The 25,393-nt window shown below is 46.5% G+C and overlaps 2 protein-coding genes across 2 annotated transcripts in view; both read left to right on the forward strand.

Moving 5' to 3' along the window:
* The first annotated feature begins 575 nt into the window (after positions 1-575).
* SLC22A13 (solute carrier family 22 member 13) lies at positions 576-12,949 on the forward strand. The gene is made up of 11 exons (XM_055321361.1): positions 576-694; positions 2,064-2,502; positions 8,924-9,027; positions 9,276-9,430; positions 9,649-9,817; positions 10,007-10,127; positions 10,217-10,311; positions 10,492-10,706; positions 10,906-11,014; positions 11,572-11,787; positions 11,989-12,949. The coding sequence occupies exons 2-11, from the start codon at positions 2,125-2,127 to the stop codon at positions 12,080-12,082; spliced, it is 1,656 nt and encodes a 551-aa protein (XP_055177336.1). The 5' UTR covers positions 576-694; positions 2,064-2,124; the 3' UTR covers positions 12,083-12,949.
* An 11,854-nt stretch (positions 12,950-24,803) lies between these two features.
* Positions 24,804-25,393, forward strand: part of SLC22A14 (solute carrier family 22 member 14) — a 28,978-nt gene continuing 28,388 nt past the window's right edge. The window contains exon 1 of the mRNA XM_055321644.1: positions 24,804-24,878. Coding sequence (XP_055177619.1) covers positions 24,804-24,878 — 75 coding nt within the window. The remainder of the gene's footprint in view (positions 24,879-25,393) is intronic.

The following is a 25,393-nucleotide window of genomic DNA, read 5'->3' on the forward strand; positions in this document are numbered from 1 at the left end:
AAGAAAGAAAGGAAGGAAGGAAGGAAACAGTAGGCTCAAAATAGAGTCACTTGTGCTAAGCCCCACGTCAGCAAACTGAGATTTAATACCTGACTTCATTGTAATTTCAGTCTCTCCCAGGAATGTGATCTTTAACCAGTCAATCTGGGATTACCTGGTCAGCACTAGTGAGGTAATCTGCCTAATAGATTCCTACCTTCCCCCAAAGGAAGGCAACTTTACTGGAAACAATACATTCTTTGCTGGAAATTTTCTGTTTTCTGCCCTTTCTGCCTATAAAATTCTGCTTTGTACAGCTCCTTGGAGCTCCTTTCTACTTGCTAGATGGGATACTACCCAATTCATGAATCATTGAGTAAAGCCAATTAGATCTTTCAATCTACTCAGTTGATTTTCTTTTTTTTTTTTTTCATTTAACAAGGGACAGACTCAGGATCACAGTGAATCAGTAGCAGAACCCAAGCTTCCTGCCTGCTAGCTCCAGCTCCCTTGGCTACCCTTGGAGCCAAAGAAACAAAAATCTTCTCCTTGACTGGAGTAAGAAGATGATTCGGACTGAGGACAGGCTTATGTCTCCATCTCTGTTCTTTCCCAATAGGGGAACACCATATTGGGCAGTGGCACTAGCAGCATCTGTTTTCTTGCTAGTTCAATTGAGGTTCATGCTGAGGACAAACACATGCAAGAAAACTAGGTAAGGAAGAAAAGATAGAGCTGGGGACAGTGGTGAGACTGGTAGGGAACTTGGGATGGGACAGAGAGGGAGGTGCTCTTCTTTTGCAGGGTCATGGTGCCTTGCCTCTGCCCTTCACAGTCTGCCCTGCCTTGACCTGCTCTGCATCCTGGCTGACTAATAAGGAGCCAGCAGCTGTGATGACCAGGGGCCATATATAGCCATGCCATATCCAGAACTGCTCTGTACAGCCTTGATTCCTTGCATTCCCTTCACCTGTACTGCTCAGCCTCTCTTAAAATGGTTCAAAATTCAAAGATGAGAAGGCTTCCCCATGCACACACAGGCAAATATGTGTGTATGTGCGCACGCACACATACATGTGTGTTTTTCCCGAATGCCATCTTTAATCCTATCATTCCCCATCTCCCATGACTGAACTAGATGCTTTCCAAGCCCTTGGTCTACCTCTTCCAGGTCTTCCAAGTAGACCTCTTTCAGGGTAAAAAGGATGGGGGCTTTTTAATCTTTGGGAGATTCCTCCTCTCGGAGGTCCTATAATTCTCCAGTCCTGTAAGAATCCTGACCTACCAGCCACCAGGCGTCCCATCCCAACCTTGACTCCAGCTTCCACAGGTGAGGTTGTGGTGGAGGAAGACTTTGTCCTGTGTTTCTCTGTTATCACTGAATTACCTATTGTGATTGAAGCTACCTTTCAGCAACTTGGGTGTTCCTTATCATGAGAATGTGTTAATGGTTTCTTCCTTGATTAGAGTAGGGCTCAAAATGTAACTCTTGGCTCTTTGGTAATTGTTGGGTGCTCTTGGATTGTCTTTGGTACTGAGAAGGAAAGGCATTTATGCCCTTGATAGGTCTCTTGGCCTTCATGCTGCCTTACCACATCCCAGAGACCCCTAGGAGAAAGATAAGATCAGCAGCATCAAGAGGCCAGAATGGGGTGCTGACCAAGTTAGTATGCAGGCTGGGTCCTTGCTGTTCTCCTGACTTACCCCCATTGTCTAAGGTGGGCTAGTCCCTAGAAGGGACTTCTGTGTCCCTCTGAGTGTTGGAACTACTCTCAGAATTTGGAGTCTATTGTAATGGGAGGGATTTGAGCCAGGAGTGACTTGTTTAGGATGTTGTTATTGGAGGGGTCTGCTCATGCACTATTTAACATTTGGCTAAAGCTCATTCCTGTGCTGGGCCTGAGAAGGTACTTCTTATAATGTTTCTGTCCATAATACTAGCAATAAAGCATCCTTGGATTCTGTAAACCAGAGTGGACTAGTTTTTCATCCTTCCCAGGCTACAGCCAGGAAGTTGAAGTGTGACAGGTTGGGCCAGGCAAGGCTGGATTAAATATTAACACAGCTGTCATTACTGCTCACAGGAGCAAGTGCCCCAAAGCCAAGCTGCGGAGCTGTTTGGTGGCCCCAGGCTGACCAGTAGACATGGCTCAGTTTGTCCAGGTCCTGGACGAAATAGGTGACTTCAATCGCTTCCAAGTACGGCTGCTGATACTGCTGAGTATCCCCAACTTCCTGTCTGCTTTCTACATGTTTGCCCAAGTCTTTATGATCCAGGATGAGGCCCACTACTGCTCAGTGGCCTGGGTCAAGAACCATACTTTGAACCTGAGTGCTGCCGAGCAGCTGACACTGAGTGTGCCCCTGGATGCTGCAGGCAGTCCTGAGCCCTGCCTCATGTTCCGGCCTCCTCCTGACAATGCCAGCCTGGAGGACATTCTCAGCCACCGCTTCAATGAGACGCAGCCCTGCGAGGCAGGCTGGGAGTATCCTGAACATGGGCCCCTGTCCCTACAGAATGAGGTAGGGCTGCCCTTCTGCCTGTCTGTCTGTTTGAGGTTGGTCAGCAGTGCTGTCTGACCCTCTGCCCTCAGCTGCTTGTGTTGCCCCCTCTGTGTTCTCCCCTTAAGCACCCAGGCCTGAATGACTGACCATTGGTGTGCCTTTTTTTTTCTTTTTGCCAATCATCCTGCTTTTGTCTTTGTCCTCTGGCTGTTGGTCCATCTATCCATATTCTCTGTCTGGTCTGTCTGTCCATTTGTCCGTTCATCTTTACCCATCCTTTTGTCCGTTCCCCTCTGCCTGCCTGCCCAGTTACCTACCTTTCTTCCTGTCCCCTCCTGCTTTCCTGTCTTTATGCCTTTCTCTCTTTCCATTGTTCCCATCTGTCTCTCCATTAGCCTTTTTGTCTTTCAGTCTGCCCCATTCTTCCTGCTTACCTAACCTCCTGTATGCCTATTCACTTGTCTGCCCTCTGGCTTGTCTGATGTGGGTTTCCTGCCTACCAGCTGCTCTCTCTAGGGCTATGCCTGCCTGCCCTCTAGGCTGCCTAAGGATGCCCCTGATTCTAGGACTTGTCCTGCAGTTAATAGCATTTGCTCTGCTAAACTCATTTTCTTAGGAAGGATCTAGGCAAATAAACAGATTCCCATTCCAGCCAACTGAGCAAGTAAGGCTCTCTGGAAGCATCCTGGCCACCCTGCTGCTTCCCAGAAGCTGAGGCTGAGACACAAAGTAGGGAGATGATTTGGTCAGGGCAACCTAATGAGCTGATTGTGGAAGTTGGGCTCCCATTCAGATCCCTACAGGAGCAGGAAAGAGCACAGAAAGATGGTCCAGAATCCTGAGATGTGGGCATTGCTGGAGGATCTGGACAACTCACCTTGATGGTGGCAAATACTGAGCCTTTGTGGAAATGAGAATTGAGTCCAGAGATTAAACATTCATTTTTTCCCCCCTGTGAGTAAAAAAGTATTTACTTTTTAGAGGCTTTCAGAGGACAGTGTTTTAACCAAATGTGTTCGCATGTTTTAATTATTATTATTATTTTAAAGATTTTATTTATTTATTCATGAGAGACAGAGAGACAGAGAGAGAGAGAGGCAGAGATACAGGCAGAGGGAGAAGCAGGCTCCCCACAAGGAGCCTGATATGGGACTCAATCCCGGATCCTGGGATCATGCTTTAAGCCGAAGGCAGACGCTCAACTGCTGAGCCACTCAGGCATCCCTAATTATTATTTTTAAAAATTATTTTTGAATTAAAAAATTATTTAAATTCTATTAGTGAACATATATTATTGGTTTCAGAGATAGAGTTCAGTGATTCATCAGTCTTATATAACACCCAGTGCTCATCACATCACATGCCACATCACATGCCCCACTGTCTATCACCTAGTTACCCCATCTCCCTACCCTCTCCCTTCCAGCAACACTTAGTTTGTTTCCTATGATCAAGAGTCTCTTATGGTTTGTCTCCCTCTCTGATTTCATCTTGTTCTATTTTTTCCTCTCATCCCCTATGATCCTTTGTTTTGTTTCTTAAATTCCACATATGAGTGAGATCATATGATAATTGTCTTTGACTGACTTATTTCACTTAATATAATACCCTCTAGTTCTATCCACGTCACTGCAAATGGCAAGATTTCATTCTTTTTGATAGCTGAGTAATACTCCATTGGTATATATATATACCACATCTTTTTTATCCATTTATCTGTTGATGGACATCTGGGCTCTTTCCATAATTTGGCTGTTGTGGTCATTGCTGCTAAAAACATTGGGGTACAGGTGTCCCTTCGTTTCACTACATTTGTATCTTTAGGGTAAATGCCCAGTAGTTCATTTGCTGGGTCATAGGATACCTCTATCTTAAACTTTTTGAGGAACCTCCATACTGTTTTCCAGAGGGGCTGCATTCCTACCAACAGCGTAAGAAGCTTCCCCTTTCTCCACATCCTTGCCAATATCTGTCGTTTCCTGACTTGTTAATTTTAGCCATTCTGACTGGTGTGAAGTGGTATCCCATGCAGTTTTGAGGCATTCACATTTATTAAAAGATATTTTTACTTTTAAGTAATCCCTGCACCCAATGTGGGGATCAAACTCACAACCTTGAGATCAAGAGTTGCGCACCCTACTGACTGAGCCAAACAAGTGCCCCAGGCATTCACTTTTTAAAATGTGACCCCAGAACTGTTGCAGCCTGAAGATATGTCCTGTCTGTCTTCCTCCTAACCCTCCACCTCATTCTGCCCCACAGTGGTGTAGGCAGCCTAGGAGCTCTCCAAACAGAGCCCAGTCTGGTCCTCATTGGCCTCTCCATGTCCCCAGCATCACCCTCATGGTAGGATCAGCCTCCACTGGTCCTCAGATGCTATGGGTGCCTACTTCCACATGTGCTCAAACTCTGCCAACCTGGCCAAATAATCATCCTTAAAGCCCAGGCAAATTTCCAGACTACACAAAGCCAGCTCTAGCCCTATTCACACCCTGTGCAGTACTGTTGTGCATTTTATTCAGCCAAAGCTCCCTGAGTGTTAACTGTACAGGGAGCAGTCAGAGGAGGGAGGCACCTTATTCTTATCTGAGGATTTGGGGCTCCCCTCTTTGTCTCTAATCATCAACCTAGAGCGTGCTGGCACTGGGGTTAGGTGGTTGATCTCTTGCCCTTCCCTACCATGCTTCTCCTGCTCTAACCCTCCCAAGGACCTCAGTTCCCAAGAGAATGTACATCTTTTGGTACTTTATGTCCTGCATCATATGATAACTCCAACTTCACATCCAGGGCTACTTTGGTGTGAGATCTTTTCTTTTCTTTCTTTCTTTTCTTTTCTTTTCTTTTCTTTTCTTTTCTTTTCTTTTCTTTTCTTTCTTTTTTTTTCTTTTCTTTTCTTTTTTCTTTCTTCTTTCTTTATTTCTTATTCATTCATTCATTCATTCATTCAAGACAGAGAGAGACAGAAACATAGGCAGAGGGAGAAGCAGGCTCCCTGTGGGGAACCTGATATGGGACTCGATCCTAGGACCCCGGGATCACACCCTGAGCCAAAGGCAGACACTTAACTACTGAGCCACCCAGGCATCCTGGTGTGAGATCTACATGTTTCCCTGTGGGGAACCCGATATGGAACTCGATCCTAGGACCCCGGGATCACACCCTGAGCCAAAGGCAGACACTCAACTACTGAGCCACCCAGGCATCCTGGTGTGAGATCTACATGTTTCCCATCTATGAGGAGGGGCTCTGCAACACGAATCCACGGGACTCTCCTTGAGCTGACATCCCAACTTTCCTTATTATAACCAGCAGCTTCATAAACTGAACTTCAAATGGGTCTAATTTGATAAGAAAAGAGCACATTGACATATAGGCTGTGTGCTCTTAAAGAACAGAGTATATTTCTCCTTCTCAGTCTACCTCCCAGCATTTCCTGGGTGCCCATAATTGGTAAAAGAAAATACGATTCCCAGCCTTGTCCACGTATAGGGAGGGAAATAGACTTGAAGTGAATAACAATACTGTGATCTGTCCTGGGACCAGAGAAGGGGCAAGGATGGGAAGGAAGGGTAAGTAGAGAGAATAGCCATCTCTAGGACTAGATGCATGAAAGTGCTTGGCATGTTCAAGGAATGTCGGCATACAAAGAGGTTGGGAAACTGATAAGAGCTGACTTTTAAACCATCTTAGATACAGAGCAGAGGAATTGGGGCTCTCTCCTAGAGACCAAAGGGAGCCACCAAAGCTTTTGTAACAGGAAGGAGATGTGATGGGTATGTACCAAGAATGGGGGTGAGATTCTGTATGTCTCTGTGGCAGGCCCCAGGTAGAACCATCCACTGTGGGTGTTGCAGCTGGGGAGGTTAATGGCTAGCATCCCAAGGGTGGAGGCCTCTTGTCTCTGTTCCAACTGCAACACGATCACCACATCTTGGCATATCACCAAGCCATGCTCTCTGTGACTGCACAGTGGGCATGAGGAGCTTTTATGGGGTTAGAATGAGGATTTATTGAAATAAGGGGTATAGAAACTATAAGGAGGTAGTGAGTGGTGGCCAGTGAATAGGGGCACCAGCCTTGGGGGATTCCCTTGGATTGGCACCCAGGCTTTCAGAGCACTACAGCCCAGTGTGTCTGAGATGTCTGCCACCAGCTCTGAGTTTCTTAAGCACGGAGCCAGTGCACCCTCTGCTCAGCTAACATTTACCGAGGGCTTCCTGTGTGACAGCCACTGTGCTAATAAGCATGTTACATGTGTTAATTCCTTTAATCCTATTGGGGAACACTAGGTAGTATATTTTTCCCCATTTTGCACATGGGAAACCAAGACACCAACAGATGGATTAACAGGCTCAGAATCACACAAAGTTGCTTGGTTCAGGTTCCAGAGACTGATAGTAGCAGGCCTTTATTTATTATTTATTTTAAAGGGTGTCTAACTCCAAAAGCAATCTGTGGTTGCTACACAAAAACCAAACAGACTAGAAGTGGGTGGAATAAGTTCAAATCCCCTGTCTTGACTCACTTCATTCCCAGGGCCAAGCAGTTAATCATTTGACACTTATTGAAAATTAACAGTTGTTCTTGAGACAGAAGTATGAGCACAATGATGTCTCCTAGACTGATTAATTTCTTGCTAAAAGTTATTTTGACTGATGATAGTTGGCTAGTTGTATTAGTTCATTTACTGATTCATCAGCAAATATTCTCTTAGCTTTCTTTTTTTTAAAGATTTTATTTATTTATTCATGAGACACACACACACAGAGAGAGAGAGAGAGAGAGGCAGAGACACAGGCAGAGGGAGAAGCAGGCTCCATGCGGGAGCCTGACGTGGGATTCGATCCCAGGTCTCCAGGATCACACCCCAGGCTGCAGGCGGCGCTAAACCGCTGCACCACCCGGGCTGCCTCTTAGCTTTCTTTTTATTATTATTATTTTTTTAGATTTTATTCATTTATTTGAGAGAGAGAGAGCACAAGGAGGGGAAAAGGGTAGAGGGAGAAGCAGTCTCCCCACTGAGCAGGGAGCCTGATGTGGAACTCAATCCCAGGACCCTGAGATCATGACCTGAGCCAAAGGCAGATGCTTAACCAACTGAGCCACTCAGGCACCCCATTCTCTTAGCTTTCACTCTGTTTCAGTCCTTCTCTGGAACAAAAGGAATGCCATCCAGCAGTGAGACCTATGATAATGTGCATAACTTCTTCTCCCTCAGGAGGGTACACTAATAAATCAAGGATCATTGTCAGAATTAGATAACACATGTGAAGCATTTAGCAGACTACCCAACACAGAGTGAGCCCTCAAAAGGCATTAGTCATCGTGAAGCTATCTCCATGAGCTGTGGAGGAGAACTCACGTGTCTGCTCCCCCCACAGACATTGAAGCATGGAGCTGAGCTGTGTGCAGAGGGCCCAGAACTCCCCCAGGGGCCTGCAGATCAGCGGAGGTGGGGGTCAGTCACATGTGCTTCCTATGTGTACACCTGCAATAGGTGTGTACAGAGTTATACGAACATGCGTATTTGCTCCACTCAATTTCTCAGGCCACGGGGTAGGTTCTCTCTGTGAGTCTCCAGGTGGGTTGCCCCACTTCTGAGTGTGCATGAGAGTGAGGGCCCTCACGCACTTGCACCCATGTGTGTGTTCCTCTGTCCCCATCTCCTTCTGCCAGTAGTGTGTGAGGGCTCCTTGGGATTCTCACCCACCTGTGAATGATGAGAGTTTCATGGAGATTTTGCAGCCAGATGAGAAAATTTGAAGAGGCCCAAGCAGGTCCAAGGGGTGCTCTGGCTGTCGGGAAGAGGCCCCATTTGTCAGGAAGTAGCAATTAGTGGTATGTCAGAAGTTCCAAACTTTGTATCCTGTATCAGTAATTCACCATGGCATCTTCAGCCCAAAAGACAAACCTAACAGTTTTATGTATGAACTAATTAGATCCAAAAAACTTAAGTAATTATGTTCTAAAAACTCACTAGCTGTTTAAAAAAATAATACACATAAACTGAAAGAGAATATTTTTATTTTTAAATAAATACATCTCCTACTAATAGGATATATGTACCTATTGGGAGCTACGTAACTTCTCCATCCTTGAACATTTTCCACTCCACATGGTGCTTGCTTCTTTTGTCAATACAGCTGCCAAAAATACAGCTTCACATAGATATGACATTGCTGAAAGGAATGTAGCATGATCTCATGTTGAAACAAAACTGTCCTTAGTTGGTAGCTCTTGTAATATCAGACAGATGTTGAGTATTGCTATATTTCCCTTTAAAATGTTAAGTGTTGTTCTGTGCCCCATGAATTTATTCTGGTGTCCTGGGGGTGACTTTGCACACAGTTTGGGAACCACAAGCATCTTCCCTGAGAGGTTTGTAAGTAGGACTTGCCGTCAGCAGCCCCTGGTTCATATCTGCCTGTGTCTGCCTCAGTTCAACCTGGTTTGTGATCGGAAGCACCTGAAGGAGACCTCACAGTCCGTGTACATGGCCGGGCTCCTCGCTGGGTCTCTAATCTTTGGGCCTCTCTGTGACTGGTAAGAACATTGACCAGCTCAGCCCTGACCTATCATGCTCCTAGGTTCCTGGCACGGTTACCCCACTCCCACCCCCCATGATCCTCCCTGGTGTCCAGGATGAGCCCCTGTTCCCCTCTCCCTCAAATAGAGCTCCCAGGGCAGGGCCATATGTCCTCTGTCAGACAGAGAGCCCAGGGTGGGGCTGGGTCTCCCCTACCTCCTTCTCCTCAAAGAGATTCCCTCATGAACCTGCTTTGTTACTCTAGGATTGGCCGCAGGGCCACTATCCTGGTGCAGCTGTTCCTCTTTGCCATCTTCGGTCTGAGCACAGCCTTTGTGCCCAGCTTCGAGCTCTACATGGTCCTGCGTTTTGCTGTGGCCACTGCTGTCGCTGGGTATACCTTCAGCAACGTGACCCTACGTGAGTGTCTAGGTCCTGAAGCCTTGAGCCATGAGGCATGAGGCAAAGCCTTGGGGTCTGAGCTGGCCATGTTTGGGGAGGCTTGTTAGGTACCTGCCCCCCCATACCTGGCCATGCACAAGTGAGACTGAGGCCCATGCTGCCAGGGGGGAATCTAGGGTGTGACAGGGAGGGGGTGGGCAGGGGCTGGCCCAGTCTCAGCCTATCTGTTTACACAGTTACAGAGTGGGTGGGGCCCTCGTGGAGGACTCAATCCGTGGTCCTGGCCCAGTGCGCCTTCTCCATTGGTGAGATGGCACTGGCAGGACTCGCCTATGGCATCCGAAACTGGAGGCATTTCCAAATGGCTGGCGCTGCACCTGTCTTGCTGCTCTTCTTCTACTTCTGGTAAGGAGGTAGTTCCCAGGAGCAAGCCACTCCCCGGCTAGCTGTGCTGAGGTTGGAGTGCAACACTAATGTTCACCTCACAGCACACTCCAAAGCACAAGGGGTATGGGGTTCAGTGTGCCCTGAAACAGCTGGGACCACCTCTGGGGGAGTAAGGGGCTCCAACGTCACAGCCATTCCAACACGCAGGGCTCTGCCAGAATCAGCACGGTGGCTTCTGACCCGGGGGAGGGTAGAGGAGGCGAGACAAGTGATCCAGAAGGTGGCCTCTGTCAACAAGCGGAAACTCTCTCCAGAGCTCCTGAGCCAGGTACTTCTTACAGGCCGAACTCAGCCCTGCCCCTGAATCTGGCCTGCACAGATTTCTGCCTGGCCCCTCACTGTGCATCTTCCCCCCAGCTGGTTGCAGAGAAGACAGGCCCCTCGGGGAATGCCTTGGATCTGTTCAGACACCCCCAGCTCTGGAAGATGACCCTAATCCTCTGCTATGTCTGGTGAGTACACCAGGGTCTATGCCCCTCCCTGAGGCTCCTGCATGTGTCTCTGGTGTGTCAGGAGCTGGGGCATGGTGACTGTCAGGAATGGGCTGTGTGACTCCCTCTCTGGCAGGCTCTCCCTGAGAGCGATGGTATCTCATCACCCAGCAGTGACAGGGATTCCTGGACCCTTTGTAGGTTTGTGGACAGCCTGGGATACTATGGCTTGAGCCTCCAAGTCGGTGACTTTGGCCTGGATATCTACCTGACGCAGCTAATCTTCGGAGCAGTTGAAGTGCCCGCCCGCTACTCCAGCATCTTCATGATGCAATGGTTGGGCCGCAAGTGGAGTCAGATGCTCAGTCTTGTTCTGGGTGGCCTCATGTGTATTGCCATCATCTTTGTCCCAGCAGGTACCAGGCCTGGCTCTCCCACACCCTCACCCCTCAAACCACCTCCCTGCAAGCTACCAGAAGCCCATAGCATTCCTTCCAAGAGTGAGGGCTGCCCTGGGGTCTGGGTGCAGCAGGGGGGTTTGGGAGGGCAGGGCAGGGGTGGGACCCAGGGTAGGGGACTGTCTACTGCACTTGGCTGACCAGCATCCTCCACTAGATCTGCCTGTGGTGGTCACCGTGCTGGCCGTGGTGGGCAAATTTGCCACGGCCTCTGGATTTACCATCTCCTACGTGTACTCTGCTGAGCTCTTCCCCACCATCATCCGGTAAGGGCTGCTGGGCAGCTCCTGCTCCTCTGCCCCAACACCCTGATTTTGGCCATCCCGCCTCTGCCCTCACTACTATCCCATAGATAGCTTATGAGGCTGGCTCAGGGGCAGCAGTGCTTGTGGGGTCCAGGGCAGCTAGCGATATAATCCCCATGTCATCCTAGGCAGTGGAGGACAGATATAGGAGTAGGTCATGCCCTGGCTTTGTCAAGACTGAAATATGGAGGAAGTCTAAGAATAAATGGTTGAGAAGAGGACCACTCAGGTGGGGAGCTGAGGGGATAGTCGGGAGGTACAGACTTTTGCTTGAGACTTGGTGGGTGAGCAGAAAGGCAGCAAACAGAAAAGCCTAGAGGTGGAAGAAGCATGGCACCCAGCTGGACTATGAGCAGTTAGTGTGCAGAAGCAGAGAACAGAGGCTGACTGGGCTGGGTGAGCCTGGGGAGCCTGTGGGGACATAATGAGAGCCTGGGCTCTCCCAAGGTAGAGCTGGGGTGGAGCTGTGGCCTGGAGTCTTGGCTGGATCTGCTCAGCTTATACTGACCTTCCTCCAGGCAGACGGGCATGGGGCTGATGGGCATCTTCTCAAGGATTGGAGGGATCCTTACCCCTCTTGTGATCCTGCTGGGCGAGTACCAGGCGGCCCTCCCTATGGTCATCTATGGCAGCCTCCCCATTGGGGCAGGCTTACTCTGTGCTCTGCTGCCAGAGACACGTGGCCAGCCCCTGAAGGACACCATCAGCGACTTGGACCAGGGGCCCCACCCACGGTGAGCTACTTGTTTTTTCTGAAGCCCAGGCCTCTACCTCATGGTGTCTATTGTTGCCTGGAAGCCAATATGGGGCCCTGAGGAGTCACAGACATCTGACAAGCTTGGGGCCAGATCCCCCTCCTCTGGGGAGGGGTGGTGAGGGATACTGCCATGGGCTCAATTCCTGGTCAGGCAGTGATGGCCTCCTGTTCCCTCTAGGCCTCCAGAGTCAGCACCTTCAGAAAAGGAAACAGAGGCCTCAGAAAGCACTTCCAGCCCAGGGGTGACTTTTGTGAGCAGTACGTACTTCTGATTGTGTCTCTGGAGCTGGAGTAGCAGCAGTAGCGAGCTACCTGAACACCCCCTGGAAAAGCCTGGGGCCTGCCCAAAAGCCCCGCCTCACAGATAGAGGCAGCACACCCTGGCCTGGTCCCCATGCCAGCCGCTGGCTGCTTAGTCCCTAGGCATCCGGGTGGGCTTCTCTCTTCTCGTTGCTTCTCATCAACTTCCCCACCCCAGCATACTCCCAAGCCCTGTTCTGGGGTAGGATCTTAGGTATATCTTGGGCTTTACTTGTTCTCTGACAGTCTTGTGAGAGTATGGCTCCTCTGCTCTTCTCAATCTGGGCTCCCCCTGCTCTCAAAACAGATAAGCTCAGAACAGAGCAGATGCTTTACAGCCTTTCCAAGGATGTGGCAGTAGAAGGAGAGAAAATTGAAGCTGCGGTGTACATCTATCCAGGCCAGTGAGAGATAAGGCTGTGGATGAGGAGAAGGTTGTAGTTCCTTCTAGTGGCTGGGCCAGGCTTGGGTGGGGCTAATGAGACAATAAAGGGCAAGCAGAGGGCAAAAGACAAACTGACACTCCACATCTCCCCTCCCCCAAAGATGAAAGTGGGATATTTGTGACATTGCTCAGGCCCTCAGGACTGCCCAAGAATGAAGGAAGGAAAAAGCAAATGGTCACCTGATAAAAGATCACAGTTTTTACAAGAAAAGCACAATCTGGAGAATAGTCATGTAACTATAGTTATATAGTTTATATATAAACCTATAGACTCAATTTCCTGGAGCCGTAACGTCACATATTCTTCCATTGGATAAGAAACCCTATGTAATCAGTCATTCCTCATGCTTAGACCTCAGCCTTTTCTGCCCACAGGTCCTCTTGCTGTGCTTTAATAAAATCACCTTTGTTTGCACTGAAAACGTCTCAAGAATTCTTTCTTGGCCACTTGCTCTTGGACCCAAACTCCAAATTATATCATTTTGGTACCCAGTGTGCAGCTCGAAGCTTCTCATCTGGATTCTGAACCTTGTGCAAACCCAGTGAATACCTCTTCTTGCTCTCCCTTTAGTTTCATTTCAGGGGCTTTTCAAGGAGTATTGTCTTTTTTTTTTTAATATTTTATTTATTTATTCATGAGAAACAGAGAGAGAGGCAGAGACACAGGCACAGAGAGAAGCAGGCTCCATGCAGGGAGCCTGACGTGGGACTCGATCCCGGGTCTCCAGGATCACGCCCTGGGCTGAAGGCAGATGCTCAACCGCTGAGCCACCCAGGTGTCCCTCAAGGAGTATTGTCTTATTGGAACGCTTTCACATTCATTACTGAGGCTGCAATCCTCTAGCCTGTGGCTACTCTATGGGGAGGAGAAAGATTGCCTTTTGGCTAGAAGTTAGTACATTGGTCAGAATGGTAATAAGACCCAAAAACTTGATGCCTTCTCTTTGTTTCTGTCCTTATACAACGTGATCTTTCTTCAGCACAGGACAGCCACCGAAGTCTCTAGGATGGCTGCCAGTTGAAAGACTGCCATGTGAGGTTTCCTCTTCATTGGTCTAATGTGATTCTCTAGACATTTCTGGTGTAGCTGCTTTTGGTTGCGAGAACTCTGCTCAGAGCTGGCTGAAACCAGTACCCAATTTGATTAAAACACAACTGGGGACCATTTCCGAGGCAAGCACACCTGTTGGAATGTCACTTAGATCATGGTGAATTTCTATCTTTATTCTGTCAGTGTCCCCTACTAACTACTTAAATTACAAAATTGGGTCATTTCCCCCTTGTAAAACTTTTCTTAGTGTTTTCCGTGGATTAAAAATGGTGGGTTCTTCATGGCATGTCATTTTGGTCCATTCACCAGCACCCATTTGTAGCCTAGGATGCAATGGGGAAGCAGGAAGAAATGCCAGTATCTCTTCTACAAGGCAAGGTGCTGTTCATAGCAACTTTGTAGAGGGACGCCTCTGGTCACTCTGACATCAGGAACCTCTGACATGTCCTGTGTGGGACACTACCTGGGAGATGGGAGGGGGTAATTTTTGATAATGGACTTTTCTACTTTTCTAAGAACATGGGATCTTCTTCAGTCCCCAAGGATTATTCTTTGGGATGCCTTATAATCCACTGGAATCAGTTTGGATTACAAGATTTATGAAAGAGAAAACTGATCTTCTATAACATTGCATGGCCTCAGTACTCCTTAGGAATTGAGGAAAACTGGCCCATTATACTTCAATACAATCTATCCATTAGATCTCTTCTGCAGAAAACAGGGCATATGGATTGAGGTACCCTATTCCAGGCCTTCATGGTCCTGAATTAGGATCTGAACCTGAGGGCCTCTTGCAGAATGTGTCTAACCACCAATCAAATGAATAACCTCACCTCAGGACATATTTGATGATGATTGTCTAAGTAGGCCCATTCCTCCTAAAAAATCTGGGCTACTGGAGGAATCACTGACCAATCCAAACAAAGAGAACACCGGCTCTATTACTATCCCTCCTACTTATAAACCTCAAGATGCCTCTCCTCCTAGCCCGGCTGGACTTACCAGGAGCAGAACTCCCTATCTTCTAGGACTTCCACCTAAATCTGGATTGCATCCTTTTGGAGAGGTTGCCAATGGAGAAACGGGCACAAAGTCCACGTCCCATTCTCCATGCAGACCTGGCTCAGATAAAACAACAATAGGACAATATTCTGAAAACCCTTCTAAATTTATTGGGGGCTCCTAACAATTATCTATTATGTTTGATTTGACCTGGAAAGGTATATCCTTCATATTATCTCATTGTTGCACCCCTGAGGAAAAGAACTATATCTGGGCAGGAACTTGAGAATTTGCCGATGAACTAGCAGCCAGAGATAGAGATCGTTATCTGGTAGGAGGCATTGCTATTTCCAATCCTGAACCTCACTGGAATTACCAAGCAGATAGATAGGAAAGGGAAAAGTGAGACCATATGATTGCCTGTTTAATAGAAGGAAAAAAGAAAGTATTATCTAAACCAATACATTTTGATAAAAACCAGGAAGTTACTCAAGGAGCCAATGAGAATCCAGCTCTATTTCAGGGTTGTTTAATGGAAGCCATCCATAAATATACAAATCTGGACCCAATCTTACCCGAGGGAACAACTATACTAACCATACACTTTATAAGTCAATTGGTGCCCCACATATGCCAAAACTGACTAAAATGGCTTTAGGACCTCAAACCCCCACCTAATGAGTATTAGAGGCAGCTACTGGAGTCTTTAATTTTTTTTATTTGAGAGAGTGTGTGAGCAAGTGAGAGAGAGACAGTGCACAAGCAGGGGGGAGGGGTAGAGGGAGAAGCAGACTCCCTGCTGAGCAGGGAGCCTGATGCAGGGCTCCATCCCAGGACCCTGGGATCATGACCTAAGCTAAGGCAGACGCTTAACCGACTGAGCCACCCAGGTGCCCCACTACTGGAGTCTTTAATAATAAAGATATGGCCTTACAGCAGGAAAAGGACCAGTGAGCTGAAATACAGACTCAACTATTGGTTGGTGCTATTGCAGATTCCCCACAACACCGGACCAACCAGGTACTTCATGGTCCTAAATTAGGACCATGAAGAAAAAGTCCGTATCATACTCAGGACCAGGTAAGACACCGCACTACAGGTGTGGCCAAATTGGACATTGCAGTGAAGGCTGTACAAACAAAGGCTCTCCACCAGGGCCATGTCCTGTCTGTCAGAAAAAAGGACATTGGAAGAGAGACTGTCCTCAACTCCAGAGAGAGAGGAAGAAAGGAACCCAATTCCCCACCCAAGAGCAGGAACCGGAGGATCTGGTGTGACAGGGCCCTGAGGCTGGTTGGGCTCGCTTGGACATCAAGCTGCCTGAGCCCCAAGTTAACCTGAATGTAGAAAGTGAGTTTATCAATTTCCTTATTGCTACAGGAGCCATTTGCTCTGTTCTCATTCAGCATTCTGGCCTTACTTGTCTTTCCAGCCATAAGATCGATCGTTGGCAGAGAAGAGAAACTAACATGTGCCACCAGACAATGATTCTACCCTATAGCTATAGAAGTCAATTGATCACTCATGTTTTTGTAGTCCTTCAGTTTTGTCCCACTTCATTATTTGGACGAGACTTCATGTGTAAACTAGGAAGCAGGTCTGTTCTTAAAGGGAGGGGGTGGCTTGGTCTCTTTAACACCTGGAGAAGTAAAGCCTTAGCCTGACATCCCTTCTAATATCTGGAAGAAAGTCAATCCCATAGGTCTGGGATTATGATGTCCCAGGAAGGGCTCTTAAAGCACAACCAGTTAAAGTGACCTTAAAGGACCCAACTACTATACTTCATAAAAAAATAGTACCCTTCAAAACCTGAGGCAAAAGCTGGGTTACAACTGCATACTGCTAAGTTTCCTAAACAGGGTATTTTAAAGCCTTGTCAATCTCCTTACAGCACTCCAATTCTACCAGTAAAAAAGCCAAATGGGAAATACTGAATGGTACAAGATCTAAGAGCTATAAATGAAGCCGTTGTACCTATTCATCCCATAGTGCCAAATCCATATACTATTCTCACCCAGGTCCCCTGGTAATGGCAACTGATGTAAAGTACTTGACTTAAAAGATGCCTTCTTGCGGCACCTGGGTGGTTCAGTGGTTGAACATCTGCCTTCGGCTAAGGGCGTGATCCTGGAGTCCTGGGATCAAGTCCTGCATGGGGCTCCCTGCAGGGAGCCTGCTTCTCCCTCTGCTTCTCCCTCTGCCTATGTCTCTGCCTCTGTGTGTCTCTCATGAATAAATAAATAAATTCTTAAAAAAAAAAAAAAGACACCTTCTTTTTGCATCCCTCCAAGTAAGTAAAGGGAGCCACTATTTATTTGCCTTTGAATAGGCCTCTCCAACACGCTACTCCATGAACTTGGACAGTCTTACTGAAGGGAGTTAGAGGCAAACCTCACTTGTTCAGCTGTGCTTAGCAAAGACCTCCACGATATTTCCCTACCTCAAGGGGCTACAGTTTAATATGTAGTTGATAAGGCGCCTTATCAACTGGGTGGCTCAGTTGATTAAGTATCTGCCTTCAGCTCAGGTCATGATCTCAGGGTCCTGGAATCAAGTCCACATCAAGGCTCTCTGCTCAGTGGGGAGCCTGCTTCTCCCTCTCCCTCTGCCTGCCACTCTGCCTACTTGTGCTCTCTCTCTGTGTCAAATAAATAAAATCCTTAAAAAAAATGTGGTTGATATTCTAATCTTAGTTCCATAAAACAAGTTCTATAAATTAATGGCAGTTCTATAAATTAGTTTCCTGGCAGACAGAGGGTACCATGTCTCCCCTAAAAAGGTGCAAATATCTAAACTGAAAGTACAATATTTGGGATATGAGCTAACACCAGGTCACTGTACCCTGTCTACTGACAGGAAAAAGGCTATATTAGATCCTGGACCCCTTGTATATTCCTAGGTAGGACAGGTTTTTGCTGCCTGTGGATTCCTGGATTTGAGCTCTTAGCCAGACCATTGTACGACTCAATTAAAGGCCTTGATGAAGTACCTTTACTCTGGACTAAAGCCCACCAGACAGCCTTTCAAACATTAAAAGCAAAGCTTTTGTTAGCCCCAGCTTTGGCTTTACCAAATTTAGAAAAACCTTTCACTTTATACATAGCAGAAAAACAGGGACGAGCTTCGGGAGTTCTTGCCCTGAAATTAGGAAATGAAACACGACTGATGGGCTATTTTTCAAAGTAACTCAATAACATAGCACAGGGGTTGCTGGCTTGTCTTTGAACAGAGGCTGCAATAGCCCTCCTGGTAGAAGAAGCTTCTGAACTTGCTATGGGAAAATATTGGACAGTAATGACTCTACATCAGGTCCAAAGTGTTCTGGAGACCAAAGGGTACCAATGGATGACAGGAGGCTAACTCACTAAATACCAGGCTATGCTTTTAGGCAGACCTGAAATAGTACTTAAACTTGTCAAACTTTGAAGCTAGCTATACTTCTTTCTTTTAAAGATTTTATTTATTCATGAGAGACACATAGAGGCAGAGACATAGGCAGAGGGAAAAGCAGGCTCCCCACAGGGAGCCCGATATGGGACTCGATCCCCTGACTCCGGGATCATGCCCTGAGCCGAAGGCAGATGCTCAACTGCTGAGCTACCCAGGCGTCCCTAAACCTGGCTACACTTATGCCTGCATCTGACCATCATCCTTCTATGCTAGAACATTACTGCTCAGGGATTATCAATTTTATTTATTCCAGCAGACCAAATTTAAAAGATTCCCCTATTGGGATGCCTGGGTGGCTCAGTGGTTGAGAGTGTGATTTTGGTTTAGGTCATGATTCCAGGGCCCTGGGATGGAGTCCCACAACAGGCTCCCCGCTGGGAGTCTGCTTCCTTCTGCCTGTTTCTCTGCCTCGCTCTCTGTGTCTCTCATGAATAAATAAATAAAATCTTTATAAATAAATAAATAAAAGATTCCCCTATTGAAAATATAGACGACTGTTGGTTTACTGATGGCAGTAGCTTCATGAATAAGGAGAGAGAAAAGTCAGATATGCTATAGTTAAACTAAAATCATTGAGGCAAAAATGCCTCCAATGAATACTTCTACTCAAAAGCCTGAATTAATAATACCTACCTGTGCTCTTCAATTGGCAAAGGCCTCAAAATTATTGTTTATACTGACTCTAAATACGCTTTTCTGGTGCAACATGCCCATGAGACAATTTGGAAGGAAAGAAGATTATTATCAAGCCATAACTCCCCAATCAAATATGGGCCTGAAATTCTTACTCTTCTTGAGGTGTACACTTACCTAAGGAGGTAGCTATGATCCGCCTCCAAGGACCTCAAAAGAATATGACCTTAGAATCTAAAGGCTCAGTGGTTGAGCATCTGCCTTTGGCTCAGGGCTTGATCCCAAGGCCCTGGGATTGAGTCCCACATTGGGCTCCCTGCAGGGACCCTGCTTCTCCCTCTGCCTACGTCTCTGCCTCTCTGTGTGTCTCTCATGAATAAATAAATAAAATCTTAAAAAAAAAATGACTCTAAAGGAAACAATTCAACAGACTGTGTAGCCAAGCAGGCAGCACAAAATAAACAAATGTTAAGTCTTATAGTCTTAACTCCAATAAAGTACATAACTCTGGTCTATTCACACCAAGAAATTCACTTAGCCCAGGAATCAGGATATTAAAAAAAATACACAGGACTGGCTTATTATTATTTTTAGACCCAAAAATAACCAATGTAAGGTAGTACAGGGTTTATACCAGGCTACTCATTTGAGCCAAAGTGCTTTAGAACATTTAATTAAAAATATATTTGATGGAGTAAATTTAACAACTACAATAAAATGTCTGCCAATCCTGTATTGCTCATGTACAAGTAAATCCAAATGGCACAGTCAGCCCTGTCCTCCCCTTTTGAAACCGGTCTGAAGGCATGGAATTTATCCAGGAGAGGACTAACAGCTTGATTTCACACAAATGCCTCCTTACAAAGGCTATGAATTCCTACTAGTGTTTGTTGATACTTTCACTGGGTGGATAGAGGCTCTTTCTTGTAAAATTGAAAGAACCACAGAAATGACCAAAGTTTTGCTGCAGGAAATTATTCCTAGATTTGGTCTTCCACGATCCATTCAAAATAACAATGGTCCTTGGGTTTTTTTGTTGTTTTGTTTTGTTTTTCTTTAAGATTTATTTATTTGAGAGAGAGAGCATGAGGGGGGTGGGGTGGGCGCCGAGGGAGAAGCAGATTCCCTGCTGAGCAGAGAATTAGAAATGGGACTTGATCCCATGCCCTGGGATCACAACTTGAGCCAAAGGCAGACACTTAACTAACTGAGCCACCCAGGTGCCCCAACAGTCCTTGTTTTACTGTGCAAATAAATAATAGCACAAGCTTTAAAAATTAAATATTTTGTACATTCAACCTGGCTCCACAATCCTCTGGAAAGGTAGAGAAAGCTAACCATACTTTAAAACAACAGCTTTCTTTCTTCTTCTTCTTTTTTAAGGTGTTATTTATTTATTTGATGCAGAGAGAGGGAGAAGTAGACTCCCCACTAAGCAGGGAGCCCCATGTAGGGGCTTGATCCTACGACTCCAGGATCATGACCTGAGCCGAAGGCAGATGCTCAAGCACTGAGCCACTCAGGCACTCCAAAGCAACAGCTCTCTAAATTTAGTCTAGAGGCCCAGGAAAACTGGATTACACTCTAACCAACAGGACTTCTCAGGATGAGGAGTGCTTCAAAACCATCTCTAGGACTCAGCCCTTTTGAGTTATTATATATTATATTATAAGTTACTTAATAAATATACTGATCACATGTATCAGGCCCAAAGCCTGATTTAACTATAACTGCAAGTTCACCCCATGTAAGTCCAGGAGACATGATTTATTTAAAAGATTGGAAGTCAGATAGATAGAGCAGGGGACTTAAATCCAAAATGGAAAGGTCCATTTCAGGTCATATTATGTATTCTCACTGCAGGACAGCTAGTGGGGCACTTCTGCTGGACTCGTATATCTAGAATAAAACCTGTACCTCCTTCACAGGACAACAGTGAACAAACTAATGTGCCTTTGTACTTTTGTGAATGTCCTAACAGCAGCACAAGGAGGTACATGTGCCATTATTAAAAGAGAATGCTGTGTATACACATCCCAGATTATCATAAAAATGTCACAGGACTACCAAAAAAAAAAAAAAGAAATACTCTATAAAATCACGAACGAAAAAGGAGAGATCACCAACAATATCAAGGAAATACAAACAATTTTAAAAACATATTATGAGCAGCTATATGCCAATAGATTAGGCAATCTAGAAGAAATGGACACATTTCTGGAAAACCACAAACTACCAAAACTGGAACAGGAAGAAATAGAAAACCTAAACAGGCAAATAACCAGGGAGGAAATTGAAGCAGTCATCAAAAACCTCCCAAGACACAAAACTCCAGGGCCAGATGGCTTCCCAGGGGAATTCTATCAAATGTTTATAGAAGAAACAATACCTATTCCACTAAAGCTGTTCTGAAAGATAGAAAAGGATGGAATATTCCCAAACTTGTTCTATGAGGCCAGCATCACCTTAATTCCAAAACCAGACAAAGACCCCACCAAAAAGGACAATTATAGACCAATATCCCTGATGAACACAGATGCAAAAATTCTCAACAAGATACTAGCCAATAGGATCCAATAGCACATTAGGAAGATTATTCACCATGACCAAATGGGATTTATCCCCGGGATGCAAGGCCATCAGCACTCTAAAGCCATCAGCGTGATAGATCATATCAACAAGAGAAAAAAAAAAAAAAGAACCATTTGATCCTCTCAATAGATGCAGAGAAAACATTTGACAAAATACAGCATCCTTTCCTGATCAAAACTCTTCAGAGCGTAGGGATAGAGGGAACATTCCTCAGCATCTTAAAAGCCATCTACGAAAAGCCCACAGCAAATACCATTCTCAATGGGGAAGCACTGGGAGCCTTTCCCCTAAGATCAGGAACAGAAATCTCACAGAGGAAGACATAGACATGGCCAACAAGCACATGAGAAAATGCTCCGCATCACTTGCCATCAGGGAAATACAAATCCAAACCACAATGAGATACCACCTCACACCAGTGAGAATGGGGAAAATTAACAAGGCAGGAAACAACAAATGTTGGAGAGGATGCGGAGAAAGGGGAACCCTCTTGCACTGTCGGTGGGAATGTGAACTGGTGCAGCCACTCTGGAAAACTGTGTGGAGATTCCTCAAAGAGTTAAAAATAGAACTGCCCTACGACCCAACAATTGCGCTGCTGGGGATTTACCCCAAAGATACAGATGCAGTGAAACGCCCGGACACCTGCACCCCAATGTTTATAGCAGCAATGTCCACAGTAGCCAAACTGTGGAAGGAGCCTTGGTGTCCATCGAAAGATGAATGGATAAAGAAGATGTGGTTTATGTATACAATGGAATATTCCTCAGCCATTAGAAACGACAAATACCCACCATTTGCTTCGAGGTGGATGGACCTGGAGGGTATTATGCTGAGTGAAGTAAGTCAATCGGAGAAGGACAAACATTATATGGTCTCATTCATTTGGGGAATATAAAAAATTGTGAAAGGGAATAAAGGGGAAAGGAGAGAAAATGAGTAGGAAAGATCAGTGAGGGTCACAGAACATGAGAGACATCTAACTCTGGGAAATGAACAAAGGGTAGGGGAAAGGAAAGTTGGTGGGGGGATGGGGTGACTGGGTGACTGGCACTGAGGGAGGCACTTGACAGGATGAGCACTGGGTGTTATGCTATATGTTGGCAAATCGAACTCCAATAAAAAAATATATACAAAAAAATTATTTATTCATGAGAGACATAGTGAGAGAGGCAGAGACACAGGCAGAGGGAGAAGCAGGCTCCCTGCGGGGAGCCCAATGTGGGACTCAATCCCAGGGCCTTGGAATCAAGCCCTGAGCCAAAGGCAGATGCTCAACCACTGAACCACCCAGGCATCCCTGTCTCTGCCTTCCAAACTCCCCTATACGTTTCCTAGCTGATCAGTGTTGACTCATATGTAGGAACATCTCCACATCCCTATTTAGCAGGAAGAAGCTACAGAAGATGAGACCTTGTGCCTTCAATAGCATTAAAGATTTAGGTGTCAAAATTGTTCAGAGGAAGGAAATGATGAGATAACAAAAGGCAAGGCACACCACTCTCCCCTGCAAGATGGGAGTGAGATATATGTGACATTTCTCAAGCACTCGGGAATGCCCAAGAACAAAGGAAGGAAAAAAACAAATGGTTATCTGATAAAGATCACAGTCATGAAGGACATTAAACTCCATCAATTTGTTAACTGTCTTAATGATTTACAAGAACACAATCTTGGGGTGTCCTGGTAGTGCCATCAGCTAGGCGTCTGACTCTTGATTTCTGCTCAAGTCATGATCTCAGGGGATCCCTGGGTGGCTCAGCGGTTTAGTGCTGCCTTCAGTCCAGGGCCTGATCCTGGAGACCCCGGATCAAGTCCCACGTCGGGGTCCCTGCATGGAGCCTGCTTCTCCCTCTGCCTGTGTCTCTGCCTCTCTCTTTATGTCTGTCATAAATAAGTAAATAAATCTTAAAAAAAAAAAAAAAGTCATGATCTCAGGATCGTGAGATCAGCCCCAGATCAGGCTCTGTGCTCAGTACGGAGTATGCTTGAGACTCTCTCTCTCTCTCTCTCTCTAAAATAAATAAATTGATTTAAAAAAAGAAAAAGAAAACACGACCTTGAGAATAAACAGACCTCTAGACACCTATAGACTCAATTTCCTGGAGCCCTAACATCACCTCTCCCCTCCACAGGATAAAAAAACCCTATATAATCAGTCACTCCCCACACTTAGAATGCAGCCCTTTCTGCCCATGGGTCCTATCACCGTGCTTTAATAAAATCACCTTTTTTTGCACCAAAAACATCTCAAGAATTCTTTCTTGGCCATTCACTCTCTGGCCCCAAACTCCAAATCACATCAGGGGTCCCACAAGACATTTGATCCTGCTGAGAGAAGACACCCTCTCCTCCAAATCAAAGCTTCAGTCATGCATTCTCTTCAAAGATCCTCCATCCCCTGCCCCGTGCTCAGCTCACACCTAATGTGTGGCCCAGGGACCAGCAGCAGGGAAAGAGAGAAGGTTGGGAGGTTGGGTGTGCCTCTCCTTGCCTCCCTCCTCCCTCTCCCCCTCCTCTTCGGCTTCTGGCTCCTGCAGGGCTCTTGGGGGGGGGGGGAGCAGCCATCTTTCTACGTAGCTGCTGCTGGCGGCTCGTACTGGCTAATCATCAGTGAGCACACCCTGGCAGGCTTCTAATAGTTAGCTCTCCCATGGGGACATTTCGGTGGATCTCTCATTTTGGTGCTCCCAGGACCCCTGGTCGTTCCCGCATCTGAGCAACATACTCCCAACTGACCTCTCAGGCCCCTCTTCATCTCCTGCTCCCAGCACTGCATTCCGCATAGTTTGTCTTACCTTCCCACCCTCTCTCCCACTCACCTTGTCCTCTAGAGGCTGGAGGGGGCGGTAGGTGATGGGCTAGTTTCGCTGTCTTTGTGAATATGGCATGAAAGTGTCCAGCACCTCTTCCAAATACATGGGTATTTATTACTCACACACTCAGCTTTGAAGTGATGGGAAAAAGTTCTATTTGGCTTCCTACTTTGTACCCAATCATGGAATGCCAAGCTAAAGTCACCAACTGGGGACTCTTGAATGTCTTTTGTGGGATGGTGTGGCACTCAGGTTAAACTTAAGCCTGTCTTTGAAAACAACCTGCGTGGAAAGTAGCCAGTTCAAAGCCAGAGGCCATTTTCTCTAAATGTGGACACTCGTATCCTTTTGAAGCAAAATGATTCCCTTTCCTATAAGGAGACTTGAACAGATCTGTTAGGACACAAACATAAATACAAAGGTTCACTTATTGCCTTGGGGCAGGGCAGGTCTTTGGGAATTTTTTTTCTTTTTAGGGATTGTGGTCCGTTGGGGGAAAGATTTTTCTTTGTGCTCAGTGCCCTGTGGATTGTTTTGTTTAAATGGGAAATGTCTGTCTTTTAGCAGTTGCTGACAGGAGGCAACAGCTGAGACCCTGAGACCTCAGAGTGGGGAAGATATGCAAGCCTGATTTTAACCCTACCTTGAGGAGCGTGACAAAGGGGGCCTGACATGACCAGGACATTTCCAGTAGAGCCTGGACCATGGCAATTCTCCATAGACTGTTGATCAGAGAAAAGCCCCGATCTGGGAGACACACCAGCAGTGGAGTCATTACGGTTAGCTGTATGGAGGCTAGCGCAGGGCTCACCTCTCAGGCCTTAGCGACAGGAGCCTGCTACGTGGCTTTCCATTTTAGAGTGGATGATTTCACAGGTCCCTCTATACAAATTCTCAAGGATTCTAATCTCAAATGTGAAAGGCAAAGGGCTGTATTGGTCTGCTCCAAAGGTCCAAGGAGATAGGAAAGGAGTGTCAACCCGTACCCCCACCCCACACCCCCATATCTCAGGGCTGAGTCCTGGGGCATGACCCTGACTTACACACTCTGGGCTTGCCTCACTTGCCGTCCCACTCACCCACTGCCCCACCTTGGGGAGCATACTGGACTCAGAAACACACAATTCATCTGCAGCTATTAAATCACTCCTCCCTGGCCTGGAAGGCCCCCCACCAAGGACAGGTATCTCGGGGGAGAAGGAGGTCCAGGCCAGATGAAGAGCAGGCAGGCAGGGGATGCACAAGTGCATTGGGGAGAAGACCCAGTAACAGGCATGTGCAGTAGCCAGTCGGA

This window comes from Nyctereutes procyonoides, unplaced genomic scaffold (genome assembly GCF_905146905.1).
Source record: "Nyctereutes procyonoides isolate TBG_1078 unplaced genomic scaffold, NYPRO_anot_genome, whole genome shotgun sequence".
NCBI classification, from domain to species: domain Eukaryota; kingdom Metazoa; phylum Chordata; class Mammalia; order Carnivora; family Canidae; genus Nyctereutes; species Nyctereutes procyonoides.